Consider the following 17,463-nt stretch of genomic DNA (forward strand, 5'->3'; position numbering starts at 1 on the left):
GAAGTGAAAATAAACTTATGAGATAATGAATTGGTAGTGTAGAAGGGATAATACATACAACATTAGTAGCAAAGAAAAGTTATATAACTTTATGTATAACATTGCATCAGATTCTCAAAGCTGCAGTTTAGAATCCCCACTCTTTTAGGCTGTAAAACAAAACAGAAGTAATGACCCTTTGAACTTACCTGCAGCAAAACAGGAAACACCACAAGATGTCTCTCAGTGTTTTTTGGCTGTTTAAATTGACACTGAAGTGAAAAAAAAACTTATGATATCATGAATTGTATGTGTAGCACAGCTAAGAAATAGAACATTAGTAGCAAAAATATGAGTCTCATATTGTTTCCAGTACAGAAAGAGCTAAAAAACTTCACTTGTTGTCTATGCAAAAGAGCTTCTCTGAGCTCTCTGACCAAACTTGGCCGGCTACAGTGCTATTTTCTGAAGCACTTATATGCTACTAATGTTCTATTTATTATCCATACTACAGACACAATTCATTAACTCATACGTTTATTTTTTGCTTCAGATTTGTTTTAATGAATGTTGTTTGTACTTACAGACCTTTACCTGCAGTTCAGTTGTGTAATCCTGGGAGCTGTGTAAGGGCAGTGATGCTATGTTCAGCAATTGGTCAGTGTCAGTAATCCCATAAGAAGCGATAAGATGAGTTGTAAAACGTGCTGAGCTCAGTCTCTTTCATGTCCTGCATAATCATTTTCACTCCTGGATAGTTCTTTAGTGGGTAATAAATATAATGCTCCTGACATGTATCGGAGATAATAACCCACTGAATAGATATACTGTCAGTAACATGCTGATGCATTTAATACAAAGAGGCATGCTGTCATGTCTGGTCCATATATAACATTTATCAGCGGAGATGGTATATGTAACATGACTTGGTTGTCATGGCGACCCTTTTCTTGGCCTTATTTTTATATGTCTTTTACAATGATAAAATAATGATTTGATCATAATCCTCTAAAATTAAATCCACGATCGATCACGTGCGCCCCAAATAAAATTCCTAAAGTGTTCTGGTTGACTTCCTGAATTGAAACTTTGAGGAGGATAGAGCTAAAAAATAACTTGTAGGCCTCTTTTCCATGAGCAACTGAAGGTAGTGCATGCCCAGCACAAATGGTGGTCAGGCGCGTCCCCCCCCCCCCCCCCATATTGTTGCATCTGAGATAGCAACAACATGAGACTTTTTTTGCTGCCGGGTAACGCCACCACATGTCAATCGTGGCATGCTATTGCATGACGCTTGTGGTCTGAACCATGCCCTATCTCATGCTAAATGATTGTAACCCTCCACCAAACAAAACTTAACGTTTCACCTCGTAAATAAAGGCTTCGCCAGGGGTATGGCATGTAATTGCAGCTGAGTGGCACTTGTGGCTGGCAGCACCCGGGTGGCTGAACTGCTCTACAAACAGTTCATGTTCATGGAAAAGAGGCCTAATCGAACAGCTCTAAAAAGTAGGTAAGGACAGACAACAATTATAGTGGCATGTAACTAGCGTGGAAGAGGAGCCGTATAGGAGATTTGTATCAGGGTTGTACTAATCTAAAACTAAAGAAAGGGAAGACGCTTTCTCATGCTAAATAAATATAACCCCCAACCAAAGAAAACCCAACACGTTTCACCTCATAAATAAAGCCTTCGTCAGGGGTGAAAGTGCTATAGTGCTGGGCTGTTTCTGCTCCACTTGCAGCACTGCGTAATATGTTGGCGCTTTATAAATACAATAAATAAATAAATAAATAAATAAACTTGGGCATTAGTAGACAATTATGACAAGATGTATGTTACACTCCTATCAGTTATCCAAGCTCAGTTCAGGCAACTCTGTTTTCAAGCTTCCTGAATGGAAAGGATTGCTTAGAAGATCGCCCATTTGATTTCTTGATCAAAGTGATCATAATATTCAACAGATAATTGAGTTATCCATCAAGTAAGTGATCCGTTTGTAAAGGGGCACCTGAGAGGAATATGGAGGCTGCCATATTTATTTCCTTTTAAACAATGCACATTGCCTGGCTCTACTGTTGATCCTCTGTCTGAAATACATTTAGCCATAGACCCTGAACAAGCATGCAAATGAGATGTTTTTACAATGTGCTTGACGTTTTTTCCATGGTGCGTGTTGTGCTAGCAACACATGCGTTGTGTACATAATGCGGGTTGCGTTCTTTGTTCAACATGAGCTATGTAACTTGTGTGAGTGCTGGTAAAATTGCTGTGCATTGCCTGCTCATGGCTATTTTACCGCAGGTTTATGAACATGCCTGAAATTGGGGTTGCTGAAGGAATGGTAAATGATCAATTTAAATGCCGGGCTGTGGAGTCGGTAAAAAAAATCATCTGACTCCTCAGTTTATGAAACCACCGACTCCGACTTCAGGTACTCAAAAGAGCTCCGACTCCTCGACTCTGACTCCTTAGTCTAATACTTACCAGGGCTGTGAAGTTGGTACAAAAATCATCCGACTGCAGTCTATGAAACCTCCGACTCCAGGTACCCAAAACTGCTCAGACTCCTTAAGCTGGCCATTAATGGTCCAATTTCTAGCGAAAAATCGTTCGAGCAATCAGAAATACTGATCGGAAGTGAAATATTGTAATACATTGTTCACTACACCATCAACAAACCAATCTTTGTTTCCTATTTATCACAACCAACGAGAAAATCCAAATTTTGGTTAGTCGAAAATTCATTCGGATGACATTTTTTCACTCGTTCATAATCGATTGTGTCCACCAATAGAGATTATTTACAACCAATCCGATGAGAATTTCTGATCGCTTGAACGATTTTTCGCTAGAAATTGGACCGTTAGTGGCCACCTTAAGTCTAATGCTTACCAGAGCTGTGGAGTTGGTACAAAAATAATCTGACTCCGCAGTTTATGAAACCACCGACTCCAACTCTGACTCCAGGGACCCCGATTCAACAGTACTATGTCGATGTTCAATTGTGTGACCACAGTCATATGCACATGATTCTTTTTTAGAGTGCTTCACATGACTACAATGGCACAATCCCGAATTCCTTTAGGTTTCAGCAAACCACTACTTTACTCTGATATGAGCCAGGCTAACGTTGCATACCTTTTCTACCTATTAGCAGGTTTTTTTAATATTAGATTCCAGGTTAGGTTTTTTTAGGGGGTCTCTTGTGTTCTCCAGTGATTTTTTTTTATTGTTCTAAAGTCATGGTAAATAAACTATAAAGTGTTCTCTTACTGCTGTGTTTTCTCATGTCCAGCTTATTATGGTGCTATTCAAAACAACCAGTTATATTTTCTTACATGAATTTGTTCTCTTGCAGCAACAGAGAAAAATACGTGATGCATATTATTTTAACTAGATCAGCGGCCTCAGTGAAGACATCAGCTGATCTGAGTCAGTTGACTTCTACATTGATTTTATCCGCACTTGAGGGCTTCATCAGAACTTATAACTACTTCATGACTGCCCCTCATGCTGGTGGATAATTAGATCTGGGAGGACTTAGATTTCTTTGATGTGGTGGGTTTGACCTGAGTCCTGACCTCATGGTGAGGTTACTCAAGGAAGGGGAGAATATCTTTATGATGTGTTTACTGTAACTGCCAGTGCCAAACTAACGGTCCAATTTCTAGCGAAAAATCGTTAGAGCGATCAGAAATTCTGATCGGATTGGTTGTAAATAATTTCCATTGGTGGACACAATCGAGTGAAAAAAATGTCGCTCAAATGAATTTTCGTCGAACGAAAATTTGGATTTTCTTGGTGGTCGTGATAGATAGGAAGCAATGATTGGTTAGTTGATGGTGTAGTGAACGATTTTTCGTCCGATCAGAATTTCTGATCGCTCGAACGATTTTTCGCTAGAAATTGGACCGTTAGTGGCCAGCTTAACCCTCCAAGCATGCTAGACATTCACCTTAAAGCGAACCTTAAAGGGGTTCTGTGGGGGTTCCTGAGGAGAAAAACTGCCACTTACCTGGGGCTTCTATCAGCCCCCTGCAGTGGTAATGTCCCACGCCGTCCTGCTCCCATCTGCCGTTCCCCGCAGCCGGCACCGGCGCATTATTCGTCACACAGACGAATAATGCGCGTTGCCGTGCCTCCGCTCGCGTCATTTGAGGCTTACTGCGCAGGCGCAGTACAACGGAGACTTGTACTGCGCTTGCGCAGTAAGCTTCCGATGACGCAGGCGGAAGCGAGCGGGTGCGCGGCCACTGTAGCGCATCCGCAGTTCGATCCCATGCCGCTTAGACCGGGGCCGGTGGCGGAGAACAGCAGATGGGAGGAGGACGGCGTGGGACATTACCGCTGCACGGGGCTGATAGAAGCCCAAGGTAAGGGTCTGTTTTTCTCCTCAGAAACCCCTAACAGAACCCCTTTAAGTCCGAAAAAAAATGAGTTTTACTCACCTGGGGCTTTCAATAGCCCCCTGCAGCTGTCCGGTGCCCTCACCGTGTCCCTCCGATCCTCCTGGCCCCGCCGGCAGCCACTTCCAGATTTGCTCTCAGGAGCCGACAGGCTGGGAACGCAAGTGATTCTTCGCGTTCCCAGCCACAATATCGCCACCTATGCTGCTACATGCTATGTGCTATATGCTATAGCAGCATAGGTGGCAATATTGTGGCTGGGAACGCGAAGAATCACTCCCAGCGTTCCCAGCCTGTTGGATCCTGACGGTGAAACCGGAAGTGGTTGCCGGCGGGGCCAGGTGGATCGGAGGGACACGGCGAGGGCACCGGACAGCTGCAGGGGGCTATTGGACACCCCAGGTGAGTAAAAGTCATTTTTTTTTCTGACTTGAGGATCACTTTAAAGGAGACCAAGCACCCAGGGCCGGTTCTCTATATGAAGCAAGGTGAAACACTTGCATCAGGCACAGAGATCACAGGGGCGGAATGTTTCTACTGTGTGTTTACACTTATAGCATGCAGTCAGAGTAGGAGGAGAAGCAAGAGGAGAGTGAGCGAAATGAACAGGTCATCATTAGGAAAAAGCAGCTTGTTGTGCTGTGTGTGGAGTCTGACAGTGAGTGAGGAGGGGGAGGCGGGAGAGGAGCAGTGTTGAATTTGACTTGCACACGCAGCCAGCCAGGTTGTTGCATATGCTCCCTTGCTGACTGAGAACATTAAATGAAGCAGAAATATTACATGGCATATTAGCATTACGTAACAAAACTCGCACTGCAGCTACAGTATACCCTGCCGTGCAAATTGTCGGGTGCTGTGCGATCATTCCAAATCAAGAGGGGGGGAGGGCGCGTCCTCCAAGTTTGCCTCAGACAGCAAAAAGTCTAGAACCGGTCCCGCAAGCACCATTTTCCCCTGGTGTCTAATAGCTATAGGAGCTGCCATGTCCCCACCCCCTTCCCCTTCTAGCTGCCCATTATTTATCCAGGGGAAAGTGTGAAGATAACATCTGTGACTTCTGTAAACCCTTTGAATCACAGTGTCTTATTTATCCTAATTGTTTTGGGTCAGTGGTCTAACTTATTGGAGGATTAGCAGGACAGCCAGAGAATCTGCATTGTTTAAAAGGAAGTAAATATGGCATCCTCCATATTCCCTTTCACCAAAGGTTAAATTTAGAGTTGAACATGAACAACATGTAGTTTTCTCTTAACTATGTAGACATCATTGAGGTTTAAAGGGAACCTTAACTGAGAGGTATATGGATGTTTCCTTTTACACAATACCAGTTGCCTGGCAGTCCTGCTGATCTCTTTGGGTGCAGTAGTGGCTGAATCACACACCTGAAACAAGCATGCAGATAATCCAGTCTGACTTCAGTCAGAGCACCTGATGTGCATGCTTGCTGAGGGGCTGTGGCTAAAAGTATTAGAGACACAAGATTAGCAGGAGAGTCAGACAACTGGTATTATTTTAAAGGGAAAAATCCATATCCTTCTTAGTTTAGGTTCCCTTTAAACAGCTTTATCAACAAAAACAAATAATGCAAGCATATAATTCATATGTATATTTCAGAATCATCTGTGTAATATAAGGTTTTCTGTTCTACAGGTTATATTAGACCAGTTCAACCCAAGCCTAAAGAACTTTGTGACGATGGGGAAACATTATGAAAAAGCACTTTCAGGTACTGTGGTTAAAGTTCATGTTATGTGGTAGCCAATAGGATTTTATTATTGTTGTATTACTCTGCATCTATACATGGATGGAGTACCAAAAGAATTTCTGAACTGTGTTAGCCAATACAATTATGTAGGCAGAACAACAACACTTTGGGCTTGATTCACAAAACGGTGCTAACTGTTAGCACAGCTTTTTGCGCGTTTTAGCATATTTTCGCGTTAAAACCGGGTTTCGTGTGAAAAAGCGATTATCGTGCGACAAAAAAGTGCGTTCGCGCATTAACGTTCTCATGATAACGAAAAATTCGCGTTAGCGCGCGAACGCGAACTTTTGCGCGCGATAACCGCTATCACGCGAAGCACTTTTCACAACGTGCTAACAGTTAGCCCCGTTTTGTGAATCAAGCCCTTTGTAAGAGTTATACCTTTTACTGGCCAACTCGTAGACTTATGTTAGGCAAGCTTTTAGGGAACTGAAGCTCACGTCCGCGCGGCTGAAATGGTTAAATGATCTCAAAACTTCCTGTAATGCATTGCGTTTGAGTAGTTCAAATACACCTTGATCCCAACAGTAGCCCTCCCCACCTGTGGGTAAGCTTAAAGTGTAACTGTCAGGCATAACGTCAAAAATCATTTCTTTATTTTTATCTGTTAATCAAGCAATAAGGATGCTAACCAGGCAATCCAAAAATTAAAATCACTATTACTTTTCTTGTTGATAAATGATCTTTCCCCGGTTTACCTGACTCTTATTTGGTACACACAAAATTCGGGACACAAAAAGGAAGTTGCAGGGCATGCTGGGTTGTCCTTTTTCACTCTGTACTTCCCCTCAGACTTAACTAATGCAGCCTGATTGGCTGAAGCCTCTTTCCCTCCTGTTTTCCCCTCCCACACCTATGTTTCTCTCTGATTGGCCAATATTCTTCATGCTGAGACAAAGTACTTTCTATTGTGAAGGACGGGCAAATCAGGCAGAGGAGAGTAGGGCAAGGAAATGACATCGGGATTTGCTTAAAAATAGCCACACTTAAAATGGGAAATGCTAAGAAGGATTATCTCTTTTTTTACTGTAAAAAAATCATTGAAATCAAAACGTGGACAGTGCAATACATATGTTATGTAAGTAGAGCAAGTATTTATCTACTTATATATATGTGTTGTTGTTTTTTTTCTAAGATAGTATGGCTGACAGCTCCTCTTTAGCACAGCTTGAAAACCAAGGCTCTATGGACCCCTGAGCAGAAGCAGTTAACAAGAGGCAGTACGTTTTCCCTTGGATATCTCCTAATCTGCCCAATAAATTAACTTTTGGGTGGAGTTTAAAGACAGAAAAAACTGCCCGAATATCTCCTTCTCTGTCCAGCATTTAATTTCCACTACAGACAGATGGACATGATGTACCTATTATGTGGGATGTTACTACAGGGAAATTTCTTGGAGATGTGCATGTTAGAGGAAACGGCAAACAGCTTGCTGTAACGTGGCAGCATGATCTGAATTCCACTGCTTCATATGTTGGAAAGGAAAAGAATGACAAACTATTTGGCTAAGTGTAATTTGGAATTGTCCAGCATATTTTTGAAGCATTGGAGATGTACAAAAGAGAAACTTTGAAAAAAGGATTCCAGCTCATCTGGGGTGAGACTGAGTGAGGTTTTGTCAAGCTGAGGTTAAAAGTCACATATTGAATGAATAGCTTTCAATCTAATACGCCTTGGCTAAGTAGCTTGCACTTTTAGCGTGCAGCGCTAGAGTCCCCAGTTCAAATGCCGGACAGGGCAATAACCGCAGGGAGCTTGCTTGGTATCCTTGTCTTTTTGAGGCTTTCTTCCAGGTATTTCAGTTTAATCCCACACCCCAAACCCATACTGATGGGTCATTTGCTTCCAGGTTCTACTTTTGAACATATACAGTGGGATGCGAAGGTTTGGGCAACCTTGTTAATTGTCATGATTTTCCTGAATAAATCGTTGGTTGATACGATAAAAAATGACAATATATATCATATAGGAGACACACACAGTGATATTTTAGAAGTGAAATAAAGTTTATTGGATTTACAGAAAGTGTAGGCAGGTGCATAAATTTGGGCACCACAAAAAAGAAATGAAATCAATATTTAGTAGTTCCTCCTTTTGCAGAAATTACAGCCTCTAAACGCTTCCTGTAGGTTCCAATGAGAGTCTGGATTCTGGTTGAAGGTATTTTGGTCCTTTCCTCTTTACAAAACATCTCTAGATCATTCAGGTTTGACAACTTCCGAGCATGGACAGCTGTCTTTAACTCACACCACAGATTTTCAATTAAATTCAGGTCTGGGGACTGAGATGGCCATTCAGGAACGTTGTACTTTTTCCTCTGCATTAATGCCTTAGTGGATCTTGAGCAGTGTTTAGGGTCGTTGGCTTACTGAAAGATCCAGCCCCGGCGCAGCTTCAGCTTTGTCACTGGTTCCTGAACATTAGTCATTGGTCATCTGCTAATACTGAGTGGAATCCATGCGTCCCTCAACTTTGACAAAATTCCCAGTCCCTGCACTGGCCACACAGCCCCACAGCATGATGAAACCACCACCATATTTTACTGTAGGTAGCAGGTGTTTTTCTTGGAATGCCGTGTTGTTTTTTCTCAATTCATAACACCCCTTGTTATGCCCAAATAATTTTAGTTTCATCTGTCCACAGCACCTTATTCCAAAATGAAGCTTGCTTGTCCAAATGTGCTTTAGCATACCTCAAATGGCTCTGTTTGTGCTGTGGGCGGAGAAAATGCTTCCTCTGCATCACTCTCACATACAGCATCTCCTTGTGTAAAGTGCCCCGAATGATTAAACGATGCACAGTGACTCAATCTGCAGGAAGATGATGTTGTAGGTCTTTGGTGCTGGTCTGTGGGTTGACTCTGACTGTTCTCACCATTTGTCGCTTCTGTTTATCTGAGATTTTTCTTGGTCTGCCACTTCAAGCCTTAACTTGAACTGAGCCTGTGGTCTTCCATTTCCTCAATATGTTCCTAACTGTGGAAACAGCTGGAATCTCTGACACAGCTTTCCGTATCCTTCCCCTAAACCATGATAGTGAACAATCTTTGTCTTCAGGTCATTTGAGAGTTCTTTTGAGACCCCCATGTTGCTACTCTTCAGAGAAAATTAAAAGAGGAGGGAAACTTACAATTGACACCCTTAAATTGTCTTTCTCATAATTGGATTCACCTGTGTATTGTAGGTCAGAGGTCACCGAGCTTACCAAGCCAATGTGAGCTCCAATAATTAGTTCTAAAGGTTTTGGAATCAATAAAATGACACATTTATGCACCTGCCTAATTTTATTTAAACAATTATTGCACACTTTCTGTAAATCCAATAAACTTCATTTCACTTCTCAAATATCACTGTGTGGGTCTCCTATATGACATATTTTATTTAACTGACATTTTTTATCGTAACAACCAACGATTTATACAGTAAAATCATGACAATTAACAAGGTTGCCCAAACTTTAGCATCCCACTGTATTTGGTATTTTTAAATACATACAGAGGGGCATATACAGTATATATCTTGGTATCCTATAGGCCAGTGATGGCTAACCTTGGCACTCCAGCTGTGGTGGAACTACAAGTCCCATGAGGCATTGCAATACTCTGACAGCTCTAAGCATAACTTGGGGAGGCAGAAGCATGATGGGATTTGTAGTTTTGTCACAGCTGGAGTGCCAAGGTTAGCCATCACTGCTATAGGCAGTCCTAAACTCCGTCATCTATCAAACCTGCAAATCTTGAAGCAAATGCTGGTTCACCCGTCAAACAGTGCCATGAGCGTGTTGTCTGCCACACAGGGCCGGATATACCATAAGGCCTAAAGGCCTATAGGCGCCTGATCACGGAAAGGTGGCTCACTAATAAATGAGTAAATGAGAGGTTACTCACCCAGCTTTTCGACATTCCACTGACAAGATCTCGCTTCAGTCAGGCGCTCCTCTAGCTACCTAATACTTGGGGGGGGGGGGGGGGAGGGGGGGTCCTTAGTTACTTAATATTGAGGGTAGTACTGGCTACCTAAGAGGCACCTGTAGACGGGTAAGGGAAGTAAGGGAGAAGTGACAGTTGGCACAACCAGCACAGTTGCGGTGTAATTTGTTGGGGGTTTGTGAAGTGTGAAGCCTAGAATGCCAGGACATCTGTGCTTATAGGTTCCTGTGAGGTAAATTCAGGCCTGCTGCTAATCTTATTCAGCCTCCCAATCCCTCTCTCTATGATTTGAAGCAGTGACATCAGGGCAGGTCTAGGATGGCAAAAACAGGTTGTCAGTCATCTGTCAGCACACTGACACACACCTGTTCATGGAATCTCCATGGACTTCTAGGGCTTTAATCTGAGCCCTGATAATTCCAGGGACAGGAATAAAACTTGTCGATTTCGATGCCTAACTTAAAAGGAAAAAAAAAATTCTGCTTTCGCTGTCACCTTTTGAGAGATTTCCTTCTGGGAAGTAATGGAAGTGTTCATTGCATTGTGTTCTCTCTATAACAGGAACGCAGTGGAACTAAAAGTCGCACCGCACATTACGGCCGCTTTGCATTGCATATTGTGAAGCATACAATCAATGAAAGGCATGCTTCTCTACTACTGTAAACACTCGCGTTTAGCGGTAACACAATGCTTGCTGCTTGCAGTGCATCGCCATTCTACAAACCCTTATACCACCACACTGTAAACGTCGCATAGGTAGCGTTTTGCAGCACACCTTGCACACACCTTGCACAGTTAGTACAATCCTCACTATTTATACAACTGTCACATTGCCAGTTTTGCTGCATGCTGTGCCATTTGCATAACATGTGTTATACTGGTTAAGTGCACATTGTGTACATAGAGCTGGTTGCACTTTTTGCACAATGCACATTGCATAACTTGCTGCCTGCGCACAACCTTTTTACCACAGTTTTGTGAATATGGCGATAACAATTAACAAAAAAAAAGGGGGGTTTCCTGTGTCACTTACATTCACAAATGTTCTCCAAATATAGAGAATGATCCTCACACAGTGACGGTACGAAACTAAATTCAGGGCTGGTCCATTAGCAGTGATTTCTGAAGTGTCTTTGTTTTAAACAGTTATGTGCACAGAAATTCCTATTCATTAAATTCCCTTGCACCTGGTTGACTAGTTCATTTGGCCATTGCATAGCTGCTTTACTAAATCACTGCTGGTGAGTTTAGGATGTTTTCATAGCCTTTAGGCTGGGTTTACACATAAAAGTTGTCTAATCCTGTCCTGCATTGCTTCACCCTCACATCCAAAGGTGCCCTGTCCTGTGCATTTCCGGTGCAGCCCAGTCCCAGTCCTGTCTGTTTTGTATCAGTCTTCTGTGCCTGAAACTGATAGAAAACTGATGCAAAACTGACAGGACAGGACTGGACTGGAAATGTACAGTATGTGAACCAAGTCCACATATTTGCAGACTGTCCATGAATTTGAAGTAGTCAGTTGGCAGCTATGAAAGGTTGCTGTGCTACTGACCATTTGGTTGGGTTGGATGTAGGGGTAATGCATACAGAATTCAGGCACTGTTTTATTGACGGGTATGAACCGCAGGTTGTCAGAAATAGCTGGAGATGGCTTTAGGTGGCAGGGAAGTATGAAATAGGTAAGATGACAGTACAAGAATGTGCATGCTGTCCATAGTGCTTCTCCTGATAGCCCCGCCTCCTACAGACCTGTTTGGATTTGTCTTCAATTCTTCACCCAAGAAACTACACCTTGAGGGAGAAAATTAAGTTGAATAAGAAAAAGAGAAAATGATGGCATTGTCTTCTTCTTATTCCAGCAACCAGGCCTAGTACACACAAACCAGTATTCACGTTTGCTCTACAAACAATCTGATCACAATGACCTGGTTGTCTGTTGATTGAAAGTGGATTCTTCTGCAAACCGATCTGTAACAACCAAGGAATGATAGTTTTATCAGTCACTGAGCGATTTGTCAGACTGGAAAATATCGATGGGTTGTGTATGTTGCGCTATGTGCTTGTATGCCATACAGCCATATCAATCCCTGCCGTACTGTTGAAGACCAAAAGCCAGAAACCGGCTGTCTACATGTGGAGTTGATGTGGCTGCGTAATATTTAAAGCTATAGTCTTGCTATACATTTGTATATTCAGTAGTGGAGCATTGTGAGTAACCACAAATGTTCACTTAGGCCTAGTGCACACCAGAGCAGTTCGGCTGCGGTTTGCGATCCGCTTGCGGGTGCGGATCCGCTAGGGTAATGTATTTCAATGGGCTGGTGCACACCAAGAGCGGGAGACGTTTTGCAGAAATGCATACTCCCGGGCTGCTGCAGATTTTGGATTGCGGATGCGTTTCTGCCTCAATGTTAAGTATAGGAAAAACGCAAACCGCTCTGAAAAACGGCACTTCAGAGCGGTTTGCCAGGCGTTTTTTGTTACAGTAGCTGTTCAGTAACATGATGAAAGGATCAAAACGCTCATAACCCCCTACCAAATCAACCAATTGGTGCAGGATCTGGGAAGCCAAGCCAATATAGGAATTTGCACAAAAGGATCCGCAAACCATCAGTGGTAGAAGAAATGCTGGTTGTTCTTTATTCAGATAATCCACATGGCAAAGGTAAAAAGATCACAAGGTTCAACTGACGCGTGTCGGGCTTACAGTCTGCCCTTAGTCATAGTTAAAAATGAACCTGCAAGGGGAGGGCTTTATATAGGTGGGGGAGAGAAAGAGACTCCACCCTGTACCTCAACCAGCCCTCGCCTTAAAGGAGACATCACATATTTACAATATCTATAAAAAGGTGCATAATGAATATACAAAATTGTACAAATATACTCAATTAATAACAGCTAACAACAAGTGTAAAAAAGTGATAAAAACACCAATAATGGAAAAAGCTTTGGACATATATAGGGCCAGATATAGTAGCCTGATTAACAAGCAAAAAAGAGAGCAAGTAAATGCACAGAATCTTTTTTTGAGAAGGAATCAAAAATAGCATTTAACAGTCATAAACAAGATTCAAATCCCAGCGTGTATTGAGACCCATAGGAGTGCGAGTGTTCATCCTATGGATCCAATACGCCTTCCGCCTACGAAGTAACTTGATGGTATCCCCACCCCTCTTGGGGCTCACTATACGCTCAACTCCCTGAAAAATAAAGGAGGAAAGGTTGCCCTCATGAACATTTTTGAAGTGTTTAGATACTGCCGACTTTTTGAAAGTTTTCCAATTCGTACCACAAAAATGTTCAGCAATGCGGGCTCTCAAATTGCGAGTGGTGCATCCCACATATTGTAAGCGGCAAGACGTGCAGGAAATAACATAAATAACACATTTTGTGTCACAATTTACGTATTGTTTAATGGGGACACTGTTACCAGTCGCAAAAGAGAGAACAGAGGAACCCCTCCTATGGCAATGGCAATAATTACATGTAGGAAAGCCACACGGATAAGAACCTACCGTGGCAAGCCAGGTGGGTACACGAGATGAGGAAGTGGATTGAAAAAGGCTAGGGGAAAGGATCGACCCCAGGGTGCGGGCTCTTCTGGCAGAAAAACGACATCCTTGTTTAAGGATGGTTTTGAATTTGGGATCTGAATTCAGCACTGGAAGGTATTTCCTCACGATATCTGTGATTTTATTAAATTCCAGGCTGTATTCAGTAACAAAAGTGGTCCTCTCATCCTGGTTCTCACCCTGGTTCCTGATGGTTAAAAGTTCGTTACGTGGTCTCTTTGTGCCTTTGAGGCGTCCTCGAGCTAACTGACTCCTGGTGTATCCCCTCTGCCTCAAGCGATCCTCCACTAAATTGCATTCTAGCTCAAGTTCTGCAGGACTTGAACAATTACGGGCAGCCCGAGTGAATTCCCCAGTGGGAATGGCATTGATAGTGTGTCTGGGGTGGCATGAAGTAGCAAGAAGTATGGAGTTGCCTGCTGTGGGCTTACGGAAAGTCCTAGTGGAGACACAATGAAGATTAGTGTCTCCAATAAGAGTCAGGTCTAGATAATCAATACGAGTGTCATGATGACTCATCGTAAAATTTAAATTCAGATCATTACAATTGACATATGACAGAAAGTCATCGAGGAGGCCAGGAGGACCCCCCCACACCAAAAGCAAATCATCTATAAATCTGCCATACCAAACTATGTGGGAGGCGAAAGGGTTATCCTCTCCAAAGATGCGGAGCTCCTCCCACCAACCCATGTATAGGTTGGCGAGTGAGGGGGAAAATTTAGCCCCCATAGAAGCTCCGCACCTCTGGAGAAAAAACCCCGAATCAAACATAAAATAATTGTGCGTGAGGAGGTACTCCACGGCCCCCTCGAGGAAAGACTGCAATGAAACGTCAAAAGTGGAGTATTTTTGAAGATGAAAGTTAAGGGCTTTCAAAGCGAGATTGTGTGGGATTGAAGAATATAAAGAGGTGACATCTAAGGTCACCCAGTGGAAGTGGTTCTCCCACACATTTTTCCACAGACTTTATCCACTCAGAACTTTACTTATGTGGGCTCACAGCCAACTTATGCGGATTTCCAGAGACTGAACATTCTGCCTTCCAATATGCAATCTTTTGCTCATGTACCCACTTATATACCACCTTTTCTTCCTCAGTCGGGACTACCCAATAGTATATTACAAAAATCTATTTTCCCAGGTTTATATTCCAATTTTTTGCCAGTATCTACTGTGAATAGTACCTTACCCATGCAGTCCAACATTAACGTTGGTCATCCTGTGTACCCTATTGAGTCCATTTTGTCTAGTCAAAATGCTGAGACTGTACAATCACTAGAACAATCTGAGAATGTAGATGTTGATTTATCCTCTGATACTGTGTATAATGATATAGCTGTTGTTTCTTCTGATGCTTCTTCCAAACAGATTGACGAGGTTAATGTATCTAGTTACAATTTTGATCCAAATACAAATCTTAGTACATATGGGGACCTGTTGCAGAACTCGGAACGCAAAGACAAATTTATGTCTGTGTTCTCGGGAGAATGCAACACAGCTAGCTCACAACCAGTACTCACCTTACATTCCTTGTACACCACCTTAGAGTGTCTAATGGATAAAGAGGTGCGTCTCTGGTGGGATGTTACTAGCTTGAAACACTACATCAGTAAAGGTATTATACCTAGAGGTTTAAGAATTAAAAAAGTTCCTACTACTATTTACTCTGATAAATTTGTTCTAGAGTGGAATAAAATCCTGACTGACTGCTCTCTGCAGCTTATGAGATTGATAGTCTCATATGAGGAACAAAAGTTGATAGATCTCAAGCTGCAGATAGACAAAATCAATCGGGATCTGAGAGGGTTTGATTCTTTGAGTCTCTATGATGATTTACATTCCAAACTAAAAAACAATATTAATAAACTGGAAACCATCATCATGGAGACAAAACGGGTCAAATTCCTCAGAGACACAAATGACTACAGTCGGAATGTAGTTTACGAATGGGGGAGATGGGAGTCTTTTTATAGGTCCCCTAGATCTATTTTAAAAAAGTCTACCCCCAAGAAGAATGTAAGTTTCAGCTCTCTAGACACCTCGGGCTCTTTGTCGGATGTTTCAGAGGTCTCGGATCTCAATCGTAGGGCCCTATAATCTACCATTTTTTCCAGCACTGTCCAACAGACAGTGGACCCTCCTTTACTTCAAACGTCAGGGGTCCCCATTCCTCGGCCATCCTACTACAGAACGCCACGCAAATCCAACAAAACCAAAAAACGAAAACAAAAAAGAAACGTGTTAGACGAGCAGGGCGCAAACACAGAAAATCGGAAAAGCAGGTAGCCCCTCAGACAGAACCCACTCCTTGTAATGTGGTCAATCTCTCTAGTTACACCCTTTCCCCAGAACAGATTAAGTTGCTGTCCAGGGGCTTATCCTTCGCTCCCTCCAATCATTTCGATCTGTTTCGGACCATCCTAGATCTTAACAAATTTGTGAGAAATTTGGTGGTTAAGAGGCATTTTTTGAATGATTCTCTGGAGACAGTCGAATCTCAAGCGCCAGTTCCCTTGCCACGGAATCAAATTGGGGATGTTTCCCCTTTCCGTGACATTAGGAATATTCTGGCGCTACAGGCCCTGGACGACAGTAATACAGGGGGGGTGGACATAGCTCAAGTGACACCCATCAGAATTTCTAACCCCTCTTTTTACCCAGTCAATGCCAGGTCCCCTGAAGTAGACACCTTTCAGGATCTTATTGAGGGCGAGCTTACAAGCTTGTCGAGGTCGTCCAGGGCACCGTCGGACCTCTCTGCCTCCGAGCGGCAGGCCTTAAATTCCTTACGTGATAATGCTAATATAGTCATCCGCTCGGCGGACAAGGGGGGAGCTGTCGTTGTCTTGGACGCCGTAGACTACCGTTTGGAGGCACTCAGACAGCTTGGGGATGTGAGTGTGTATCGACCCTTACTCCGGGATCCTACTCAGGATTTTCTTGTTGATCTTCGGGGGCTGCTGGAATGGGGTCAGAACATGGGTGTTCTCACTAAGAACATGTTTGAATTTCTGTACCCTTTGCATCCTATAGTCCCCGTGTTCCATCACCTCCCTAAGATACATAAACCGGGCGCTCCCCCGCGGGGCCGCCCCATTGTGGCTGGCATTGGCTCCGTGGGCGAGCGCCTTGGTGAGTGGGTCGATTCACACTTGCAGCCCCTTGTTCGGAGACTACCGGGCTATCTACAGGACACTCGACATGTCCTGTCAAGCTTCATTGATTTTGTGTGGGAGAACCACTTCCACTGGGTGACCTTAGATGTCACCTCTTTATATTCTTCAATCCCACACAATCTCGCTTTGAAAGCCCTTAACTTTCATCTTCAAAAATACTCCACTTTTGACGTTTCATTGCAGTCTTTCCTCGAGGGGGCCGTGGAGTACCTCCTCACGCACAATTATTTTATGTTTGATTCGGGGTTTTTTCTCCAGAGGTGCGGAGCTTCTATGGGGGCTAAATTTTCCCCCTCACTCGCCAACCTATACATGGGTTGGTGGGAGGAGCTCCGCATCTTTGGAGAGGATAACCCTTTCGCCTCCCACATAGTTTGGTATGGCAGATTTATAGATGATTTGCTTTTGGTGTGGGGGGGTCCTCCTGGCCTCCTCGATGACTTTCTGTCATATGTCAATTGTAATGATCTGAATTTAAATTTTACGATGAGTCATCATGACACTCGTATTGATTATCTAGACCTGACTCTTATTGGAGACACTAATCTTCATTGTGTCTCCACTAGGACTTTCCGTAAGCCCACAGCAGGCAACTCCATACTTCTTGCTACTTCATGCCACCCCAGACAC

At 43.1% G+C, this 17,463-nt stretch overlaps 1 protein-coding gene across 5 annotated transcripts in view; it reads left to right on the forward strand.

Moving 5' to 3' along the window:
* Positions 1 to 17,463, forward strand: part of LOC137521683 (BAR/IMD domain-containing adapter protein 2-like) — a 172,185-nt gene that overhangs the window by 48,415 nt on the left and 106,307 nt on the right. For 4 of the 5 annotated variants that reach the window (XM_068241291.1, XM_068241293.1, XM_068241295.1 and 1 more), the window contains one exon: positions 6,040 to 6,115. In XM_068241291.1, coding sequence (XP_068097392.1) covers positions 6,040 to 6,115 — 76 coding nt within the window. Of the gene's footprint in view, positions 1 to 6,039; positions 6,116 to 10,260; positions 10,315 to 17,463 lie in introns of those variants that run through there. The other variant, XM_068241296.1, reaches the window with a different exon arrangement.

Source organism: Hyperolius riggenbachi, chromosome 6 (genome assembly GCF_040937935.1).
Source record: "Hyperolius riggenbachi isolate aHypRig1 chromosome 6, aHypRig1.pri, whole genome shotgun sequence".
Classification (NCBI taxonomy): Eukaryota; Metazoa; Chordata; class Amphibia; order Anura; family Hyperoliidae; genus Hyperolius; species Hyperolius riggenbachi.